At 34.6% G+C, this 23,755-nt stretch overlaps 2 protein-coding genes and 1 long non-coding RNA gene across 4 annotated transcripts; all 3 read right to left on the reverse strand.

The window, feature by feature from the left end:
- Window positions 1–703: 703 nt before the first annotated feature.
- Window positions 704–4,697, reverse strand: LOC143205851 (piwi-like protein Siwi). The gene is made up of 6 exons (XM_076418868.1): window positions 4,266–4,697; window positions 4,140–4,206; window positions 3,964–4,080; window positions 3,655–3,900; window positions 2,402–2,715; window positions 704–1,029 (listed from the first exon to the last, which is right to left on the reverse strand). The coding sequence occupies exons 1-5, from the start codon at window positions 4,554–4,556 to the stop codon at window positions 2,471–2,473; spliced, it is 966 nt and encodes a 321-aa protein (XP_076274983.1). The 5' UTR covers window positions 4,557–4,697; the 3' UTR covers window positions 704–1,029; window positions 2,402–2,470.
- A 739-nt stretch (window positions 4,698–5,436) lies between these two features.
- Window positions 5,437–6,707, reverse strand: LOC143205816 (uncharacterized). Of its 2 annotated transcripts, none has more exons than XR_013007933.1 (4): window positions 6,426–6,704; window positions 6,136–6,369; window positions 5,824–6,045; window positions 5,437–5,765 (listed from the first exon to the last, which is right to left on the reverse strand). It is a non-coding gene; the product is annotated as an uncharacterized LOC143205816 (long non-coding RNA). The 2 variants fall into 2 exon arrangements; XR_013007932.1 differs by having other exon boundaries at window positions 5,467–5,765; window positions 5,824–6,076; window positions 6,426–6,707.
- A 1,612-nt stretch (window positions 6,708–8,319) lies between these two features.
- LOC143205817 (piwi-like protein Siwi) lies at window positions 8,320–22,030 on the reverse strand. The gene is made up of 13 exons (XM_076418838.1): window positions 20,531–22,030; window positions 20,405–20,471; window positions 20,229–20,345; window positions 19,920–20,165; window positions 18,726–18,982; window positions 18,485–18,668; window positions 18,189–18,422; window positions 14,928–15,239; window positions 12,707–12,931; window positions 12,555–12,654; window positions 11,949–12,142; window positions 11,430–11,895; window positions 8,320–8,645 (listed from the first exon to the last, which is right to left on the reverse strand). Exons 1-13 carry the CDS (start codon window positions 20,819–20,821, stop codon window positions 8,603–8,605), a joined length of 2,736 nt encoding a protein of 911 aa, XP_076274953.1. The 5' UTR covers window positions 20,822–22,030; the 3' UTR covers window positions 8,320–8,602.
- Window positions 22,031–23,755: the final 1,725 nt, after the last annotated feature.

Genomic DNA, 23,755 nt, shown 5'->3' on the forward strand with positions numbered 1-23,755 from the left:
TTATATTCTTACCATAAACTTCAAACGTGGTGAATTTCAATATTATTCGTATTTTCTTCCTTATCATAACTGTTTATTATGCTACCAGCCATACTTACAATAATTTCATACTCTTTTAAAAACTCTTAGACAGTACATATCATTTTAGCAATAAACATTGTTTTTTAGGAAAAGAAAACTACACGTACCGTCGAAAAATGTTTCACAAGACATTTTATTATGGTATGCCATCGTGAAAAGTATGGTTATAAACAAAAGAATACTAGCGGCTGTTTACACCATTGAAACACTGTCATTCGAGGGCCATCTGCAATGTTGCCGATATGTTAAATTAGTATTATTATATTATATATAAATATATACATATATATATATATATATATATATATATATATATATATATATATATATATATAAATGGTGGTATAGTGGCGGATTTATACATTTGCCGCCAGCTGTATATTGAATAACTGCAATATTCAATAAAATATAGTTTTGCATAGTAGTAAGATTTGTATTTATTGTTTTAGTCTCGTTTTCGAAAATTTCGAAATTCATGTCTGTACTCACTATAACGCTCTAGCTATACAGCGTAGCGTTTTTTCTTATAGTTTTAGATGCACCTGGAGGCTTGGCAAGTAAACGAGAGGGCCGAGGCCGCCTACCTGAAGATCCTGGACTGGAAGTTCGAATAAAACAAATATTTTTGTTGTTTATTGTCATATAGTTTTTATTATTATGAAAATATTGTCAAAACTTTTAGGATATTAAAAAAGAATGTACATTCATGTCTTAATTCTAAAATGTAATCCTATATTAACTAACATTTAACTTTAAATCAGGTACGGTGGACGAACTTCCAAAGTGCCTTTATGAACTACATCGTTTAGGTATGTGTGAATAAAAACAAAACCTGAGATCTCTTAAAAACAAAACAAAAAATTCTTATCCTAAGAGAAACAACTTTGTTCACATGCATAGATCCATCACATGAAATATAGGGTCTCGTTCAATCCGGCTATGGCAGGTCTGTTAAAGAAAAAAAAACAATTTCATCAACTATTTAATAATATGACGAATGATAAATTACAAATAATATGGTAAATGCGAAATTATCAAATAATATGGCAAATACAATATTATAAACATGGTGACCCCTTTCGGTGATCATTTCCCTTAACCTTCCTCCACTCTTCCTAAATAACAACAGTAGATTAAATTAAATTAACTTTTTTTGAAACTGTAATTTTTTTAAATAATGTCAATATTCCAAATATCTCAGGGATAATGAGGCTTGGTTTCCTTATGACTTTCTGATGGGCAATGCAATACAATACAAAATATATATGATAATTTACATATTGCGATTGCCATTAGATGGTCAGAAAAAGACTACATCTATAATCGGTTATTTTGAACAAAAGCAACTTAATATATTGTCTATTCAAAGTTTTTTTCAGTAAAGCACCATGTATATTTGTGTTATCGAAACATCGCAATGTTGCCGCATCAACTCTGAGTTTTAGTTCAGTTTGACGTTGACATACCAGAATATTCTATTCTAAATAAAATAATTGAACAAAAACGTTATCAAATATAATTTATTTTAATATTATAGTATACATAAAAAAAGTTAATTATAAAGCAACAATAATTTATAGGTAAGAGTTAAAACCTCTTATCACTTTTATCATTAATTGCTTTCAGGAATTTTGCATTCGTCTGAGAACTGGTCGCCGCCCGGTTGTCAAATGTACGTTAAAATGTTGAAAACATTAGTTATAATTACTAGAGTTTACTCCAGGATATAAACCGGCAAACATTATTTTGTTTCTTTGAATATTTTGATTTTAAGTCGCTCCGTAATATTTTACCTAGTTTGAAAATGTCGAAAACAATAGATACTTAGGGTCACAAATTGATTTCGGCTTTAATAGGTTATTTCGAAAAGAAACATTGACATAAAAAAATTTTAAAATTTAATCTAAATAAAATAATTGAACAAAAATGTTACCAAATATAATTTATTTTAACATTATACTATATCTAAAAACTACAGTTAATTATACAGCCACAATAATTTATAGGTAAGAGTTAAAACCTCGTATCATAATTGTTTTCAAGAACTTTGCATATGTCTGACAGCGGGTCACCGTCCGGTTGTCAGATGTACGCTAAATTACTCAAAACATTACTTATAATTATTACAGGTTATAAACCTATTATTACAGGTTTTAGCCCTTTATTTTGATAAATTTTAAGTCGCTCCGTAATATATCATATTAATTCAGATATTCAGGGTTACAAATTGATTCCGGCCTTAAAAAAATACTAATACTAAAAATACTACACAAATATCAATGACGCATTACTAAAAACACTTTGAATAGACTATACTTACCACTTGATCCGATACAGGTGTGTTCGCTCAGGGACTTTATCAGCTGGAAGTTCTCTCTCTGTTTCTCCGTCAGATCTCAGCACCAGCGACGTGATATAACTGCCTCATCGACGTGATATAACCGGGCCAGAGCTCCAGATTATACTGCGGTATAGTCACCTTGTACATAGGATCGAAATAATTTCTCCCCAGCAGCTTGAAATCGAACGACTCCAGGCAACGCCTGACAATGAGATTGAAGATATGCAGGTAGTGCCAATCGCCCCAGTTCACCTCTCCCACCAAGCGAATGGACACCAAGTATTTCACGTTATCTGCAAAACATCACTCGCCAATGAGTCGACGGAAACTTGAAAATAAACCCAGCTAACACAATCGGCATTACCGGCGTATTTACCAGACGTTATTCCTCTTTATTAATGCTTGTTCTTTTGACGAAACATGACCTGCTCGGTATTTTCAAAAATATATCACACAGAAACAACAAAGACCTTCCAATGTTGGTATCAGCATGTAAAGACTAGCGATCATGCTTTTAATTTTTTTTTAATAGTACTCCAAAAATCTATAGCCTGTAAGAGCACAGAACTAGCTAAAAGACTGGAAGTTAATAGATTTGTCATCATAGGAAAGAAAATATATAAAACTGATACCAAATTAAAAAACAAGATGAGAGTCGAGTTAAAGGTTTGCAGTTACTGATGTTGGATAATGTTGAATTATAGAACGAAGGGACTAATTGGTAGCTAAATTAGCTACATAATCATTGAGTTACTAGCTGGCCACTTTTAAACATATCGGTGTAGATCCAGACAACCAAATGTGCACAACGAAAATGTTTTGAACCATTGACACATATGAATATGTTTTATACCATTAATTTGACTTTCTGCTATCAACAAATGACGCGATTGAAATATGGGATTAAAAAATATTCCATCGCAGGCATCCTAGATCACACACATCTTTAGTAGCTCCGGAAAAATCGGTTGGCGCAACTATATATCTACTATATAACCTAAACTAGAAAGATTGCTATTTATTCATACTAACGGAGCAAATCTCACTTTAAAAGGATCTTGTGAAGATCATTTGGTTTAGATTTAGGCTCAGAAAATCCAGAAATTGCCAAAACCATGATATTACCAGAAAAGTGGGAAAAGCTCATCGATCAAATTGATACGCTCAATAAATGTATAAATATATTCGCTTTTAAAAGCATGAAAAACAATCTGTAGTCATTTAGCACTTACTATCATCAGCAACAGCCAGTTCCATGGGATCCGGCTGGAGTTTGGTTGGGGTGTAGAGAGCAGCACCATCAAACAATATGCCTGAAGAAAGTTTGTTTACGAAGGCTCTGCGAACTAGGACCTGTCGTGTTTTTGTATTGTTCAGTTCCGGTTTAAAATCGACACGGTACTGATTCAGTCCCCACTTGGTCGCGCTCAGCAGCGGAAAAAAGTTCGCTTTGAGCAAGATCTTTTCTCCATCCGAGCCTACAAAATAGAAAATCATCAACCATCATCTGTTGTGTCTTAAGCATGTTTAGAGGTCCTAACCTTGTTTGGTCGCATAATGTTTGGGCTTCGTGTCCACGATTCCTTTCCGATTAGTTCTTCCTTTAACCCCCCCTCCTCCGCCACGTTTCTCGTCATCTGTACCACCAGTCTGTCGAACTATAAATCAATAATGTCTAATACTACTCATCTACAAAATGAATCAGAGACAATCTTACCTTGAGCTGTCAAGGCTTGTTGTTGTTCTTCAACGCATATAGTTCTTGGATCACGTCCCGCAGATTGCTGCAAATTATGCATAATATCACCCACAATAACTCATAACGTTATCAACAACGTCTCACCTGCGGAAGGGAATCTGGAGGTCCGCGAGCGCCCCACTGACTCTGTTGACCTGACGCTTGCGGCGGGGGCTGGGACTGAGATTGTTGGACTTTGGGGCCCCACTGGCCCTGTGGTGCTTGATGTTGTTGCGAAGCTCCTCGGGTGCCCCAGGCTCCTTGCGGTGCAAAAGTTCTGGAGCCACATTGACGAGATGGGCCTTGCGAGAGACCCGGTCTGGGGCCGCTCCCTCGGCCCTGCTGATGTTCGCCTCTGGCTCGGCCGTGAGCCCTGCCCCCCGGTCTATTTTCCATTACAAACCTATACAAATTTCGTTGATTTTAACGTAAATAGAAACGAATCAATTTTAAGAAAGAACAAAGCTGCTTAACGGACAAGAATATTAGAAAACTGCTTACCTGTTAAAGAAACAAACAAAACTAAACCCTCACAAGTTTTTAAACTCATTAATCATGTAAATCTCAGCAAATATTAATATAAATAGGCGAATAATACAAAAATACAATCAGCCCTTATACAGAAGCGAGGGAAAATGAATGACAATTCCCTCGCGTTTCAGTCGGTAAATAAGTTTTCTTACTTTTCTTTCTAATGAAGTTAGCAATTAGCGCTGGACATAATATATAGATTCGAATGAATTAAAATATTTCAATTGTAATTCCTTCATTCTGATAATAATAATATGATTATAATTTAACTTATAAGTCATAAACCCGAGATTTTCCAATGTATCTCAGATATATGTACCACCACAGATGATATTTAAATTAAATATCTCAAAATATCAAACAATACATTTAGAACCAAATGAACAATTTTAGGATATAGAATGGTGGGTACAGACTTGAGCATTCGTGGCGAATTTCCTGTGAAAATTGAAAATGCGCACGAGCAGAACTGAATTCTCTTTGCTTAGTTCCAGTGTTCGCCACAATAACTTTCGGCGCTTGGCGACAAACAGAATGCAAGATACAGAACAAACAGGACGAACGGATTTAGTTAACAAATTTGAGTGAACGTGGAAAATATTGGCGATTATGAATGACATGTTTTGATTTCGAGAAAGTAACCCTGTTTTTCCTTTTAATTTAATGATTACTATAAAGATGATTTTGAATGATAACTACGTGTTTTATATCTATTAATGATTAATAATAATAAAACATATAATTATATAAAAACCCCATAAAAATACGAAAAATTAAAATATTTATATATAACTTGCAGGAATCTGGAATATTTAACTTTGAAATTTGTTACAATAATATGGAAAAAGTATTACACAAGTAGTACGAGAAAAGATGTTTAATAATAGCCCCATATAAAATAATTATTAACAACATGAAAATATTAAGTTTGCAATATTAATTAAAATATTGTAAGCAATGCAAACATTTTAAAATGTGACGAACAGATCAACATGTAAAAATAACCACCCATTAAACGCACTATACTTAACAATCGCTTCTTAGCTTTTTTATAAAAAGAGCCATATCTTCGACCTAAAATATAAAATAAAAATTATTAAACACAACAGTTTTAGAGAAAAGAGTCACTTGCCTATGTTATTCTTTAGACAGCAAATATATCACTGGTTTCAAGGTGTTAATCCTTCATTTTCTCCAAGGTATGTCTCAAATGTGCTTGTTATGAAGTTTATTTTTTACTTTATGATTTGAAAGGATTCTAGCATAATATCCTCTTATAAGGACTGTAACTCTTCCATCCAAATCATCTTGCACTTGATAGCTTTTATTTTTTCATACTACATAGCAATAGTGTCTGAAATAATTTAAACCCAGTAAACAATTATCTACAAAATAGCAATAAAATATATACAAAATACATCATGCAGTAAATATAAATTCATACTAGTTTATATAATTTTTGTCCATATCATTGACGGATGAATTGCCTGATTGACATTTATACATTTTGTGCCACAACATAAAAGTAATATTCTAAATTTAAGGTTTCATTATGTCTACCTCATCGGGAAATTTACACATATACATTATTTTCTCTTGGGACTGTATATCCTCTGGTGAATTTGGATCATTTTGTAATTGTTACAGAAATGTATATGTTTGAAATCTCTTCACGAATCTATAAATAGAATACTAAAGCCGTATAAACATAAGAGTTTTATGTTATATTCTTACCATAAACTTCAAACGTGGTGAATTTCAATATTATTCGTATTTTCTTCCTTATCATAACTGTTTATTATGCTACCAGCCATACTTACAATAATTTCATACTCTTTTAAAAACTCTTAGACGGTACATATTATTTTAGCAATAAACATTGTTTTTTAGGAAAAGAAAACTACACGTCCCGTCGAAAAATGTTTCACAAGACATTTTATTATGGTATGCCATCGTGAAAAGTATGGTTATAAACAAAAGAATACTAGCGGCTGTTTACACCATTGAAACACTGTCATTCGAGGGGCATCTGCAATGTTGCCGATATGTTAAATTAGTATTATTATATTATATATAAATATATATATATACATATATATATATATATATATATATATATATATATATATATATATATATATATATATATATATATATATATATATATATAAATGGTGGTATAGTGGCGGATTTATACATTTGCCGCCAGCTGTATATTGAATAACTGCAATATTCAATAAAATATAGTTTTGCATAGTAGTAAGATTTGTATTTATTGTTTTAGTCTCGTTTTCTCTATTTTTCCGCATTCCAACATTTAAAATTTTAGGGCGCTTCGATTTAAATTGGATTATTTATTATATTTGATAGTAAAAAAATGGTCCTGTGCAACCAAGCACAAAAATAACACAATTGAATCAATTGAACTAAAATGTATCATCGCAAATAATCTAAATTTGCCTACAATAGATTTGTGACCGGTCGTGCAACTACCAATATTTTATATTGATTTGAAGCCAAAAGGAAATAATAAACATGTTTAGGAGATTGATGATTTGGACCACAATGTCATTAAATGTGAGCCACCAAACACAAAAAGAATCAACCCACAATGCGCCAGATGTCAAGCATATGGGAAATTAAAACATATTGTTGCAAGTTGTGTAGATGCGTGAAATGCGCAGGAGAGCATGCGACCAATAATTGCACACGCAAAACACGTGACGACAAAGTAAAATGTGTTAACTCTGACGGTGACCATCCTGCAAATTATAGGGGATGCCTAGTCCATAAAGTGTTGCAAAAAAAATGTATCCAGCACTGGGAGAAAAAAGGAACTTACAGTCACCAAAACAGGCCATACCATCTAACTCGCCTAAAGCAACAATGCAACATACTCAGAGGATAAAAAAATAAAATACATACTTTGTTTATTTAACGAACTTCATTTTTCACTTATGTTTTTGACCAGAAATACTATAAATGAATTTCAAAAGGACTTTTGTAAAGTAATAAAGTAAAGGTATAAAGTAATAAAGGTAATATTTTTAATTTATATTTTTATAATGTCTACCTCATAGTGAAATTTCAACATATACGGTATTTTATTTTCGGCTGAATATATCTTCTGATGATTTAGATTATTTTTTAGTCATTACAGAATTGTAAATGTTTGAAATATCTTTAGGAATCGATAAGTAGAATACTAAAGTTGTATAAACATAAGAGTGTTATGTCTTATTACCATAATCTTCAAATGAGTTAGATTTCAATATTATTCGTATTTTCTATCTTACCATAACCAATCATAATTTCTTTCTTATGCTATTGTGAAAAGTATACGCGCCTCCGAACCAAACCTTTAAATAAATTTGGTGGACCCGAATTTTCGAGTTAATTTCGATCACGAGAAAATACCGCTACGGAGAATACGTTTGCCGATTACAATATACGCCCAGAGACAGAACCATTCGCTTCCTTCATGTCTGTACTCACTATAACCCTATAGCTATAGAGCGTAGCGTTTTTTCTTATAGTTTTAGATGCACCTGGAGGCTTGGCAAGTAAACGAGAGGGCCGAGGCCGCCTACCTGAAGATCCTGGACTGGAAGTTCGAATAAAACAAATATTTTTGTTGTTTATTGTTATATAGTTTTTATTATTATGAAAATAATGTCAAAACTCTTATGATATTAAAAAAGAATGTACATTCATGTCTTAATTCTAAAATGTAATCCTATATTAACTAACATATAACTTTAAATCAGGTACGGTGGACGAACTTCCAAAGTGCCTTTATGAACTACATCGTTTAGGTATGTGTGAATAAAAACAAAACCTGAGATCTCTTAAAAACAAAACAAAAAATTCTTCTCCTAAAAGAAACAACTTTGTTCACATGCATAGATCCATCACATGAAATATAGGGTCTCGTTCAATCCGGCTATGGCAGGTCTATTAAAGAAAAAAAAACGATTTCATCAACTATTTAATAATATGACGAATGCTAAATTATAAATAATATGGTGAATGCGAAATTATCAAATAATATGGCAAATACAATATTATAAACATGGTGACCCCTTTCGGTGATCATTTCCGTTAACCTTCCTCCACTCTTCCTAAACAACAACAGTAGATTAAATTAAATTAACTTTTTTTTTGGAACTGTAATTTTTTAAAATAATGTCAATATTCCAAATATCTCAGGGATAATGAGCCTTGGTTTCCTTATGACTTTCTGATGGGCAATGCAGTACAATACAAAATATTTATGATAATTTACATATTATGATTACCATTAGATAGTCAGAAAAAGACTAGATCTATAATCGGTTATTTTGAACAAAAGCAACTTAATATAATGTCTATTCAAAGCTTTTTTAGTAAAGCGCCATGTATATTTGTGTTGTCGAAACATCGCAATGTTACCACATCAACTCTGAGTTTTAGTTCAGTTTGACTTTGACATACAAGAATATTCTATTCTACATAGAATAATTGAACAAAAATAAAGCAACAATAATTTATAGGTAAGGGTTAAAACCTCTTAACAACTCTTAAGTTATAATTCAGTTTGGCACTGACATAAAAAAAATCTAATCTAAATAAAATAATTGAACAAAAATGTTACCAAATATAATTTATTTTAACATTATAATATATCTAAAAACTACAGTTAATTATACAGCCACAATAATTTATAGATAAGAGTTAAAACCTCGTATCATAATTGTTTTCTAGAATTTTGCATATGTCTGACAGGTGGTCACCGTTCGGTTGTCAGATGTACGCTAAATTACTCAAAACATTACATATAATTATTACAGGTTATAAACCTATTATTACAGGTTTTAGCCCTTTATTTTGATAAATTTTAAGTCGCTCCGTAATATATCATATTACTTCAGATATTCAGGGTCACAAATTGATTGCGGCTTTAATAGATTATTTCGAAAAGAAACGGGGTAACGGAGGCCCTCTTTGCCGGTAAATTTCGTTAGAGAGGTAATTATTGATGATATTAAATAATATAAGCCCCTACAATTTTAATGAATATGTGTTTTAGCAGTGTGCCGGCGTGCTAAATATTACTGTGGGTAGTGTGAATAACATCGCTTACAAAATGAAGAATAATACGTTAGAGAAAATTGTCTCTCTGGAAAGTATACATAAAAGAATTAGGGACATGTAGCTTTTTGAGGTATACACTCTTACAGGGTATAGATTTTAAACGGTGTAAAGATAACCCTCGGATAGGTTTAATGGAACTTCCAGATATTACCTTAAAATTAAAATAATATAAGAAACTTGAATATTTCAAAATGGTTCATTGTGGCACTCTTGGCAAGACAGTAACAAAAAAAGTGTAAAGACAACAAATATTGATGGAAAAAGGTAAAAGTTTCAATAGTATTCGATTAGGTTTTGTTGGTTATATATACTTATTAATAGTTAATTGCAGATATATTGCTAATTCGGCATGGTAAGTACGTTGTCGATTACCAAATTGCATTATCTCTTATAGTTTCCGAGATATGGACTATCGAAATTTTACAATTTTGGCTCTGCTTCTAACTTGGGCCAAAATTGGAAAATGGTCTTATGAATTACCGATGTCGCGTATTATATTTATTAATAATTAATTGCAGATATATTGCTGGTCAAGAAGGATAATCCAACAAAAACTGTTTGGATATGTGGAAGGAAGCATTGTCAACTATAACACCTTCAGTTTGGATGAACTTGGTAAGACATACAGAGGAAGTAATTGATAAATGGTGGAATCGTGAACATGTTTTAGACAGATTAGAAATTAACAGTTTAGTGATTGCGTCGGAAAGTGAAAGTGACTGAAGGAAACATTCAGGATATGTGATAATGCTGGAATGTGCAGTGCCAGAAATTCCTGAGACAGAGTGATGAGAGTGTAATCAACTAAAGGTATGCACATAATTAATTGAATATAACTGTAGAAAATGGTATTGTAGGGCGTGAAAGATTTGTGTGCACAGATATGATTGTAATTGTTCAAAATTAAACATGTGCAATAAGTTAGAATGTATGAGTAGAGATTGAATACAACTGGTTTTGTAGATATGGTAAATGCATTAGACGGAATTCAGTGACTAAGTTTATGAAGAATGGTGTACACAGATAGTAGCAGAAGAAATAAAATATACAGTGATGCCAAGATGACTTAACAAGTAAACACACCATCGAAGGAAGAACTAAACGTAAAAAGGTAAATATGCTCTAGAATGAACTCGCTTCTGAGATATATAATTGTTAATTAGGTAGATGATTAGGCCTCTACCAGGGGATACCACTACATAAAAAAAAACGCGCCTAGAAATTCTGCCTCATGGGTGGCGTGGAAGGAGTTCAATGTAAACAAAACAAATCTAACCTACAAACTATTATACCAATGTTCTTAATTATAGTTTTAAGTCTTTCAATAGTATATGTATTATGTTATGTACTATAATGTTAAAATAAATTGTATTCGTAACATTTTTGTTCAATTATTTTATTTAGATTAGAATTTTCTTGTATGTCAAAGCTAAATTGAATTAAAACACAGAGTTGATGCGGCAACGTTGCAATGTTTCGACGTCACAAATATCCATGACAAAAAACTTTGAATAGACTATACTTTTAAGAGAAGTCACAATACTATTAAATAAAATAGTGAATGCGGCGGCAAGACACAAAGATTTAATCGACACAAAAACTCACCTGTGCAGATATTGGGCCGTCATGAAAGCAAGTTTGTGGGCGTACTGACAGGGAGCCGGCACGCGGATGGTACCGGACCAATTGAAGTACATGTGCGTGAGCTTGAAGGTGAACCTCTGGATCCTGTTGGCGTCTATGCCCAATGTATCCTCGATGATGTTGTAACTGGTAGGCGCTACGGTTCCCTGATTGACACACTGGGACACCAGGAAGAAGTCGTACCGTTCCGGCAACGTGATGACGTCGTCGACGACCGTACCCGCCGGTGGATTGCTGCTCAGCCCGTCCGCTTGGGCCCTAAAAATTTTGGTGTTAATACGCTTCGATACTATGATGAAGGCCAGCTTCAGGGGTCGGTCCTTGAACAGATCGCTCTTCAGCTTCTCCTTCAGCAATTCCACCTCGTGTTCCTTCACGTATTTTATCTGACCGTCGCCCACACCATCTCTGTATACCACTATGCGTTCTGAAACGATATAAGATGAAAATCGTCGGTGGTACCGGACACCGCGTCCTTACCTGGATATACACCATTCCGCGACTGGAAGTGTTCGCAGGCCAACGTGACAAAGGCGGCTATGTTACTGCTGAGCTCTTGCTCTTGCGCGTGCTCCACTGCCATGCTGAAATACTGTGAGCATCCTACATCAATGGAGGCCACCATTCCGGCGAAACTCTTCCCTTTGTTGGCAGTATCACGGCAGACGTCGTAACTGAAAGGAGGCGCAAAAGAATTAGTATGGAGTATGGGAAAAGGAACAAATACCGCAAGTTTGGTAAATAGCCTGTATTGTTCCGATACATATAAAAAGATAAAAGAGGCTATAATAATTATACCGTTGTAGTGCGCCGTTGTTTAAATATACGGCAATATTACAGAAAGTCGTCTAAAATAAGTAGTAGATGAGTCGCTAACAGAATTGCAGAGAAAACAAATAGTGGAAAAATTCGATCCTAAAAAACATCACGTCATATTACAGTCTTCCCTTGACATATCATGGCCAGGTTTCCCTGGAGCCATCTTATGTTAAAACAGCGGGTTTTAATTCGTACCCATGGGAGTTTTGAAAATATGGGTACTCATTTGAGTACCGTCATCGTTTGAAACAACGTTACGTCACTTACCCTACGACCATCGTAAATCTAGGCATGGTAGAACCCCACGGCGACCCGCCAAGCTTACAGTTCATCTGTATGGCGATCTTCATAGCTACCGACCGATTATCTGAAATCAAACGAGACTGAGCGCCGATATCACGAATTCCATGAGCACCTACTCTTCTGAACGGTCTTCGCTACGGCCACCTGGCACGGCATCGCCCTATCCACGTAGCATTTCTTCTTCACCGCGGTGTATTTATCGTGGGAATTACTGGTGAGTACCACGAACACCAGCTGGGCGTGGAGGGTCGACATGGCGTATTCCAAACCGCCCAGGTAGCTCTGCGCCCGATCGTCCCCCAAATCGACGGTTTTTACCCCCGAGATTTGGAATTTCATCACTGGAAAACGAAACAGACATTCATTAGCCGTAAGCGACAGTAGCAGCTGATTTTGCATGATCATAGTCAGCATTCGGCGAGTTTCCACAGTTTACGCTTGATTTTGCGGCGTTGCCGTTCACAAGCGATCGAAAGGTTGAATCCAACAACGACTGCGGCAGCCACTTTTGTTTCAAACCTGGCGCTGGTTGGAGTTTTAGTATCACTTAATTGTTTGTATGGTATCCTATATTATTATATTATATATTCATACATTAAGTTAGCTTAAGCGTTATATTTAGCGTTGGGAACTATCGAATGAAAACGACTATCGACTTTTTAATAATTGACTACTTTTTACTATCGACTGTTTCAATCGTTATTTTCGGCCCGACTGATTTTGTCATTATTTACTATCGACTTTTTTGTCGGGTACTTTTAGTTACTATTTTTGGTTCTACTAATTTCATTCGACTGATTCTTCTGGCTCTGTCGTAGTAGCCGCGACCTTGACAAAAATTTACCCAGTTTATGCTTCCATAGATTTATATGTAATATATATAGTTTTATAATTTTGTGGTAATTTGCTTGTAAATAACAATATGTTGTATATTAATATAGCAGCATTTTGGAACGATATTTTTCAAGATTGTTAATGTAATAGGGCAAAAAGATTAAAATTGTGAATGATAAATAGTAAAATATTTTTGACTTTTTACGGCACTAATAGGTAATATTTCGATTACTCCCTCGATTTTTGTTAAACAATACTTTCGTTCAATAATAAAGTATTTACTTTATTTAAAAAAGCTCTAGTAGTTATTGTGGGATCATTTTTAAAACTAACATATTAAAATACGATAAAACATGTGTGGGGTCTTATACCATTCTATAGAAAAATTCAATTCGTTTTTACATATCCACAGAACATTCCAATATAAAAGTAATTCTATTTCGTTTAAAATGAAATATTAAATTGCATGTTAATAGTATTCAGTAATTATTTTTTTCCTTCTCGTCTTTTTTAAAGGTATTACGTAAGGGAATATTTACATCTCCGACTCGCTTATACTACCGTTAGAAAATATAATCACAGTACATCTTCGTCGACATCACGAATTGGAAAAAAAATGTCGAACCGTGCATTTGAATTTTTGAATAGTAATTACTAATTTTAGTCGCTAGTTTTTTGACTATCGACTTTTTTTTTCTGTTTTACGACTATCGTCTGTTTTCAGTCGATAGTTCCTAGGCTTGTTATATTGTTTTGTAAGGTTAAGAATCTTGTTGTTTATAATTTATTTACTTTTGTACACTTCATATTTTAATCATAAATAGTAGATATTAATATATAAACCAATGACCTGTAAATAGTGTTAAAAAACTTTCACCCACTATATATATAATTGACCATACGAATATAAAAGTTCACATAAATATGACTCAATGTTCTTTACGTGAGTATATCCCATCAAAATCCCAGCTCGTTGATCATAAAGCAAACTAAAATCATAAAAATATTAGCATTTATAAATTTTAGCTTAATCGATCTGGAATTCATAAGACTGTATCCAAAGGTGGGAGGTGAGCGTTAATAAAATAAGATAAAAGTATGATTTTAACCAAAGCCAAAGCCAAGTCTCCCTGCTAAAATTGCAATAGATATCATATTGTATGAAACCCGAGCTAATAAACCTGACCAGTGGCAATTTGAAAAGATTGGACTTATTGACTCATAAAGATTTATATAATATTCAGCAAGCAAATCAATTGAATATCACAGGTACAAAATATAAAAGCGATGCTACAAGTGTTGAAGCATGGGTAAACAAGGTCAAAAATACAGGATGTGTCTGATATACGCCACAATCTTAGTTTCTGGGTACCTACACTACTTTAAAAAATTCGAGATAATTTATTTTATTTATACTACATTCTTCGAATTTACATATGACTTGCGAGAACTGGCAAAGTTGAACACTCAAATCAACATGGTATGGGGTGATAAATTACTCACCTCGGGCGACCTGTTGTATGCTGGCGACAAACTCGCCGGTGGCTTTCTTGAGCCGTACCGGACACACCACCACCAGCGCGTCCAACTTGGCAGGCGCGAACATGGTGGCAGTCTTCAGGTTGCCGGTCCAATCGGCACGAGGTCCGGGCATGAGCGAACCCGAGCCGCCAGCGAGGGTTTCCTGCGGTAACACGCGTCCTGTGAACTGGACCAGGTCCTGGGCCAGCTTCAGGTCCCATTTCTTGAGTTCGTCAATAGCCTTCGGGCATTTTTGCAGCTTCGCGCTGAACTCGCGCAGTTTGTTCATCCGGGCTAGAGTGGAGCAGATAGAGAATGAGAACGCTATTGGGGGTGTTAGCCACCGAAAAAAATATCGATATTTCTAAGAAAAAGCAAAAACAGTTAAATATTAGAGTAAAGAAATATATATTTCTTTTAAATAATAAAAATGTTTGGCGGAACTTTAAAATTAACTACCAAAATTCACTAAACCTTTACAATTGTAATAATATAGTTAATATATTACTAATATAACGATATTTAATCTATTTCGAACAAATATCAAAAAATATCGATAGATCGACCAAAAATATGGATATTTTTTTCAGAAAATATCGATATATTTTCTGCATCCCTAGAACGCAATATTGCAACTCGATGCGGAGCCGACAACCATTTTGGATTGGGTTAAGTTGGACTTTACCGAAAAAATGTCTCAATATATTTTTTTATTACTCTTCGTGAGTCCACAATCTGCCCTATTGGCAATAAGTATTTCTTATGTCTATATTATATATACATGGCATGTAGAAAATCACTTCATTAAGCAATCTTCTGTATAAAATATTATCTTAATTAATTAGTCTTATTCTAAAGTCTACATATGTCTAGTAATCCGATCAGGTGGTGTTAAACGTTTTAGTCTACGCACTTCACTATCACGTCGCATATTTAGCTGATTAGCGAGTACATTGGGATGCACTGACACTCCTTCGAAGTACTTCACACAAACACGTTGAATTACACTCGTTATAGGTTCTAGAGGAATATCGCGTTGTATCATTTTATTTGAAATATAGTACGGAGCATCAACAATGACACGCAACACCTTATTTTGGAACCGTTGAATGATGGGTATATTAGAATTGCTAGCGGTACCCCATAGTTGGATTCCATATGTCCAAATGGACTTGAGTATAGACTCATACAGCAATACCTTGTTATCTAATGATAATTTGGATTTGCGCCCGATGAGCCAATACATTTGATATAATTTTAGTCCCAGTTGTTTCCGTTTAGAGAGTATATGCTTCTTCCAGGTTAGGCGTCGATCTAAGTGCATACCAAGATATTTAACATGCTCTGCTTGGGGGAGTTGACGATGATTGATATTCACTGGTGGACATGTTCTCCCACGCAGGGTAAACGTTATATGCGTTGATTTTGTTTCATTGGCTTTATGGCAACTTTATTGACCCTTAATTTCTCGTGCGCTAAATCCACTTGAAATGGCGAATCTAGAGAGCTAGTAATTCTATTTTCCTCATCTTTATGCAGCTGAGACTGGAAACCCAGCAGCGCCCGCAGACATCTGGAGAATCTCGAAAAGTCAAAAAAGACATTCACCCCCCTGAAATCTGCATGGTCAGGAAATTTCGTAGTCTCCTTGCCGAATCCTTCGAAAAACTAATGGGATGCCTACCTTTTAAAAAAGGAAGTGGCGCCACTCGAAACAAAAACGTCATCAGAGAGGCCAATAATCTAGTGAAAATAATGCCTCCAAACTCTCTCCAAAACCATCTAGTCTCACCAAAAATGCTACAAAAAATCATCAGCAAACTGAAGCCCAAAAAGGCACCTGGATACGATGAAATATCAGTATTCCAACTGAAAAAGCTCTCAGCTTTTTGCAGAGCAGAACCATATCATATCAGACGAACAACACGGGTTCAGACCCAAATATTAATGTGCAAAGTTCGACGGTCTCTTTCTCCGGGCTCCCTCGAATAGCTATGTCGTCAACTATGAAAAAGGTCAATCACTCGAATAAACTATAAATAATCCCATTAGTTTCTACCATTTTACAAAGTTCCAATCTTCACTTCTCAGATATACATAAAGGACATGCAGCTTTTTGAGGGATGTAAGACATCCTTTCATACACTCTTACAAGGGCATATGGTTTAAATGCTGTGAAGATCCACTGCCAGTTGTAAAAATAATTCAATTTTTTAAACTATTTGAATTTGTGTTTATCTTGATGAAACTTATATTGAATATTTCATAAAGGTTCATTGTGGCACTCTTGGCAAGAAAGTAACAAAAAAGTGTAGAGACAACAAAAATTGATGGAAAAAGGAAAAAGGTAAAAGTTGCAATAGTATTCGATTAGGTTTAGTTAGTCATTATATTTATTAACAATTAATTGCAGATATATTGCTAGTGGAGAAGGATATTCCATCAAAAACTGTTTAGGTATGTGGAAGAAAGCATAGTCAACCATAGCACTTTCGATTTGGATGAACTCGATAAGACATACATAGGAAGAAATTGATAAATTGTGATTAGAAATTAACAGTTTGGTAATTGGATTGGACAGTGAGTCGGAAAGTGAAATTGACTGAAGGAAACTTTAAGGATATGAGGTAATGCTGTGCAATGTTGGAAATTCCTGAGACAGTGTGATGGGAGTGGAAAAAGCTAAAGGTATGCATGGTAATTAATTATATATTAACTGAATATAACTGTAGAAAATGGTATTGTAGGGCGTGAAAGGTTTGTATGCACAGATATGATTGTAATTGTTCAAAATTAAATATGGGCATTAGGTTATAACGTATAAGGAGAGAATAAATACTGCTTTGTAGATATGGTAGATGTATTAGACATAATTCAGTGATTAATTTTATGAAGAATGGTGTACATAGATGGTAGCAGAAGAAATAAAATATACAGTGATACCAAGATGACTTCTAAAAAAGGTAAATATGCTCTCGAATGAAAGTAAAATACGTCTCTAATGTATACAATTGTTAATTGGGTGGGTGATGTGGAAAAGAGTTTAATGGAAGCAAAACAAATCTAACGTACAAACTTATACCTGTGTTCCAAATTGTAGTTTTAAGTCCTTCGATAATATATGTATTGAATGTTAAAATAAATTATATTTAATGACATTTTTGTTCAATTATTTCATTTATTTTCGATGTCACAAATATCTATGACGCATTACTAAAAACACTTTGAATAGACTATACTTACCACTTGATCCGATACGGGTGTGTTCGCTCAGGGACTTCATCAGCTGGAAGTTCTCTCTCTGTTTCTCCGTCAGACCCGTCATCGTGCATAGCTGGGGCACCAGCATGACGATCTCTGGCATTCCGGCTCGGATTTCTCGCGGTTTGGACCGGGAAATGAGCATTGGCTGATTATTGCGGGTTATGCGGACGCGGTATCTCTCTTCGAAATATTGGCGGTAACTAATTTCGGTTCCTACAAACAACGGGCACGGCATAATCACACGACGAGTCCCCGAATCGCGCCGATAATCTTACCATCGCGTTTCTTGAATTTGCTATCTGGGTTCTGATCGTAATCGACGTCGTCTATCCGGTAGGTCTTGTTGTTGTAGTAGGTCATGACGATGCAGCCCATCACCCGTTGCTGGAACTCTTTCCTGGCGTTACGATCGTTCTGACACTCCAATAGAAGGTCATAGACGTTGTCGGTACGGAGGACCTGCAAATATACGAACGTGGTAAGCTTCAGTCTTGGCCGAAATATCCTAGAACGCACCTTAAAGTTTAGATCGATGTTCAACATGATCTGTTTTTCATGCTGCCTCATCGACGTGATATAACCGGGCCACAGCTCCAGATTATACTGCGGTATAGTCACCTTGTACATAGGATCGAAATAATTTCTCCCCAGCAGCTTGAACTCGAGCGACTCCAGGCAACGCCTGACGATGAGATTGAAGATTTGCAGGTAGTGCCAGTCGCCCCAGTTCACCTCTCCCACCAAGCGAATGGACACCAAGTATTTCACGTTATCTGCAAAACATCACTCGCCAATGAGTCGACGGAAACTTGAAAATAAACCCGGCTAACACAATCGGCATGACCTGGCGTATTTACCAGACGTTATCCCTCTTGATTAATGCTTCTTTTGACGAAACATGACCTGCTCGGTATTTTCAAAAATATATCATACAGAAATAACAAAGACCTTCCAATGTTGGTATCAGCATGTAAAGACTAGCGATCATGCTTTTAATTTTTTTTTAATACTACTCCAAAAATCTATAGCCTGTAAGAGCACAGAACTAGCTAAAAGACTGGAAGTGAATAGATTTCTCATCGTGGGAGAGGAAATATATAAAACTGATACCAAATTAAAAAACAAGAGGAGAGTCGAGTTGAAGGTTTGCAGTTATTGATATTGGATAATGTTGAATTATAGGACGAAGGGACTAATTGGTAGCTAAATTAGCTACAGAATCATTGAGTTACTAGCTGGCCATTTTTAAACATATCGGTGTAGATCCAGTCAACCAAATGTGCACAACGAAAAGGTTTTGAACCATTGGCACATATGCATATGTTTTATACCATTAATTTGACTTTCTGCTATCAACAAATGACGCGATTGAAATATGGGATTAAAAAATATTCCATCACAGACATCCTAGATCACACACATCTTTAGTAGCTCCGGAAAAATCGGTTGGCGCAACCATATGTTTACTATATAACCTAAACTAGAAAGATTGTTATTTATTCATACTAACGGAGCAAATCTCACTTTAAAAGGATCTTGTGAAGATCATTTGGTTTAGATTTTCGCTCAGAAAATCCAGAAATTGCCAAAATCATGATATTACCAGAAAAGTGGGAAAAGCTCATCGATCAAATTGATACGCTCAATAAATGTATAAATATATTCGCTTTTAAAATCATGAAAAACAATCTGTAGTCCTTTAGCACTTACCATCATCAGCAACAGCCAATTCCAAGGGATCTGGCTGGAGCTTGGTTGGGGTGTAGAGAGCAGCACCATCAAACAATATGCCTGAAGAAAGTTTGTTTACGAAGGCTCTGCGAACTAGGACCTGTCGTGTTTTTGTATTGTTCAGTTCCGGTTTAAAATCGACACGGTACTGATTCAGTCCCCACTTGGTCGCGCTCAGCAGCGGAAAAAAGTTCGCTTTGAGCAAGATCTTTTCTCCATCCGAGCCTACAAAATAGAAAATCATCAACCATCATCTGTTGTGTCTTAAGCACGTTTAGAGGTCCTAACCTTGTTTGGTCGCATAATGTTTGGGCTTCGTGTCCACGATTCCTTTCCGATTAGTTCTTCCTTTAACCCCCCCTCCTCCGCCACGTTTCTCGTCATCTGTACCACCAGTCTGTCGAACTATAAATCAATAATGTCTAATACTACTCATCTACAAAATGAATCAGAGACAATCTTACCTTGAGCTGCCAAGGTTTGTTGTTGTTCTTCAACGCATATAGTTCCTGGACCACGTCCCGCAGATTGCTGCAAATTATGCATAATATCACCCACAATAACTCATAACGTTATCAACAACGTCTCACCTGCGGAAGGGAATCTGGAGGTCCGCGAGCGCCCCACTGACTCTGTTGACCTGACGCTTGCGGCGGGGGCTGGGACTGAGATTGTTGGACTTTGGGGCCCCACTGGCCCTGTGGTGCTTGATGTTGTTGCGAAGCTCCTCGGGTGCCCCAGGCTCCTTGCGGTGCAAAAGTTCTGGAGCCACCTTGACGAGATGAGCCTTGCGAGGGACCCGGTCTGGGGCCGCTGCCTCGGCCCTGCTGATGTTCGCCTCTGGCTCGGCCGTGAGCCCTACCCCTCGGTCTGTTTTCCATTACAAACCTATACAAATTTCGTTGATTTTAACGCGTAAATAGAAACGAATAAATTTTAAGAAAGAACAAAGCTGCTTAACGGACAAAAATATTAGAAAACTGCTTACCTGTTAAAGAAACAAACAAAACTAAACCCTCACAAGTTTTTAAACTCATTAATCATGTAAATCTCAGCAAATATTAATATAAATAGGCGAATAATACAAAAATACAATCAGCCCTTATACGGAAGCGAGGGAAAATGAATGACAATTCCCTCGCGTTTCAGTCGGTAAATAAGTTTTCTTACTTTTCTTTCTAATGAAGTTAGCAATTAGCGCTGGACATAATATATAGATTCGAATAAATTAAAATATTTCAATTGTAATTCCTTCATTCTGATAATAATAATATGATTATAATTTAGTTTATAAGTTATAAACCCGATTTTCCAATGTATCTCAGATATATACACCACCACAGATGATATTTAAATTAAATATCTCAAAATATCAAACAATACATTTAGAACCAAATGAACAATTTTAGGATATAGAATGGTGGGTACAGACTTGAGCATTCGGGGCGAATTTCCTGTGAAAATTGAAAATGCGCACGAGCAGAACTGAATTCTCTTTGCTTAGTTCCAGTGTTCGCCACAATAACTTTCGGCGCTTGGCGACAAACAGAACGCAGGATACAGAACAAACAGGACGAACGGATTTAGTTAACAAATTTGAGTGAACGTGGAAAATATTGGCGATTATGAATGACATGTTTTGATTTCGAGAAGGTAACCCTGTTTTTCCTTTTAATTTAATGATTACTATAAAGATGATTTTGAATGATAACTACGTGTTTTATATCTATTAATGATTAATAATAATAAAACATATAATTATATAAAAACCCCATAAAAATACGAAAAATTAAAATATTTATATATAACTTGCAGGAATCTGGAATATTTAACTTTGAAATTTGTTACAATAATATGGAAAAAGTATTACACAAGTAGTACGAGAAAAGATGTTTAATAATAGCCCCATATAAAATAATTATTAACAACATGAAAATATTAAGTTTGCAATATTAATTAAAATATTGTAAGCAATGCAAACATTTTAAAATGTGACGAACAGATCAACATGTAAAAATAACCACCCATTAAACGCACTATACTTAACAATCGCTTCTTAGCTTTTTTATAAAAAGAGCCATATCTTCGACCTAAAATATAAAATAAAAATTATTAAACACAACAGTTTTAGAGAAAAGAGTCACTTGCCTATGTTATTCTTTAGACAGCAAATATATCACTGGTTTCAAGGTGTTAATCCTTCATTTTCTCCAAGGTATGTCTCAAATGTGCTTGTTATGAAGTTTATTTTTTACTTTATGATTTGAAAGGATTCTAGCATAATATCCTCTTATAAGGACTGTGACTCTTCCATCCAAATCATCTTGCACTTGATAGCTTTTATTTTTTCATACTACATAGCAATAGTGTCTGAAATAATTTAAACCCAGTAAACAATTATCTACAAAATAGCAATAAAATATATACAAAATACATCATGCAGTAAATATAAATTCATACTAGTTTATATAATTTTTGTCCATATCATTGACGGATGAATTGCCTGATTGACATTTATACATTTTGTGCCACAACATAAAAGTAATATTCTAAATTTAAGGTTTCATTATGTCTACCTCATCGGGAAATTTACACATATATATTATTTTCTCTTGGGACTGTATATCCTCTGGTGAATTTGGATCATTTTGTAATTGTTACAGAAATGTATATGTTTGAAATCTCTTCACGAATCTATAAATAGAATACTAAAGCCGTATAAACATAAGAGTTTTATGTTATATTCTTACCATAAACTTCAAACGTGGTGAATTTCAATATTATTCGTATTTTCTTCCTTATCATAACTGTTTATTATGCTACCAGCCATACTTACAATAATTTCATACTCTTTTAAAAACTCTTAGACAGTACATATCATTTTAGCAATAAACATTGTTTTTTAGGAAAAGAAAACTACACGTACCGTCGAAAAATGTTTCACAAGACATTTTATTATGGTATGCCATCGTGAAAAGTATGGTTATAAACAAAAGAATACTAGCGGCTGTTTACACCATTGAAACACTGTCATTCGAGGGCCATCTGCAATGTTGCCGATATGTTAAATTAGTATTATTATATTATATATAAATATATACATATATATATATATATATATATATATATATATATATAAATGGTGGTATAGTGGCGGATTTATACATTTGCCGCCAGCTGTATATTGAATAACTGCAATATTCAATAAAATATAGTTTTGCATAGTAGTAAGATTTGTATTTATTGTTTTAGTCTCGTTTTCGAAAATTTCGAAATTCATGTCTGTACTCACTATAACGCTCTAGCTATACAGCGTAGCGTTTTTTCTTATAGTTTTAGATGCACCTGGAGGCTTGGCAAGTAAACGAGAGGGCCGAGGCCGCCTACCTGAAGATCCTGGACTGGAAGTTCGAATAAAACAAATATTTTTGTTGTTTATTGTCATATAGTTTTTATTATTATGAAAATATTGTCAAAACTTTTAGGATATTAAAAAAGAATGTACATTCATGTCTTAATTCTAAAATGTAATCCTATATTAACTAACATTTAACTTTAAATCAGGTACGGTGGACGAACTTCCAAAGTGCCTTTATGAACTACATCGTTTAGGTATGTGTGAATAAAAACAAAACCTGAGATCTCTTAAAAACAAAACAAAAAATTCTTATCCTAAGAGAAACAACTTTGTTCACATGCATAGATCCATCACATGAAATATAGGGTCTCGTTCAATCCGGCTATGGCAGGTCTTTTAAAGAAAAAAAAAACAATTTCATCAACTATTTAATAATATGACGAATGATAAATTACAA

Source organism: Rhynchophorus ferrugineus, unplaced genomic scaffold (genome assembly GCF_030347505.1).
Source record: "Rhynchophorus ferrugineus isolate W39M unplaced genomic scaffold, kcgeb_rfMv2 rfM17, whole genome shotgun sequence".
Classification (NCBI taxonomy): domain Eukaryota; kingdom Metazoa; phylum Arthropoda; class Insecta; order Coleoptera; family Curculionidae; genus Rhynchophorus; species Rhynchophorus ferrugineus.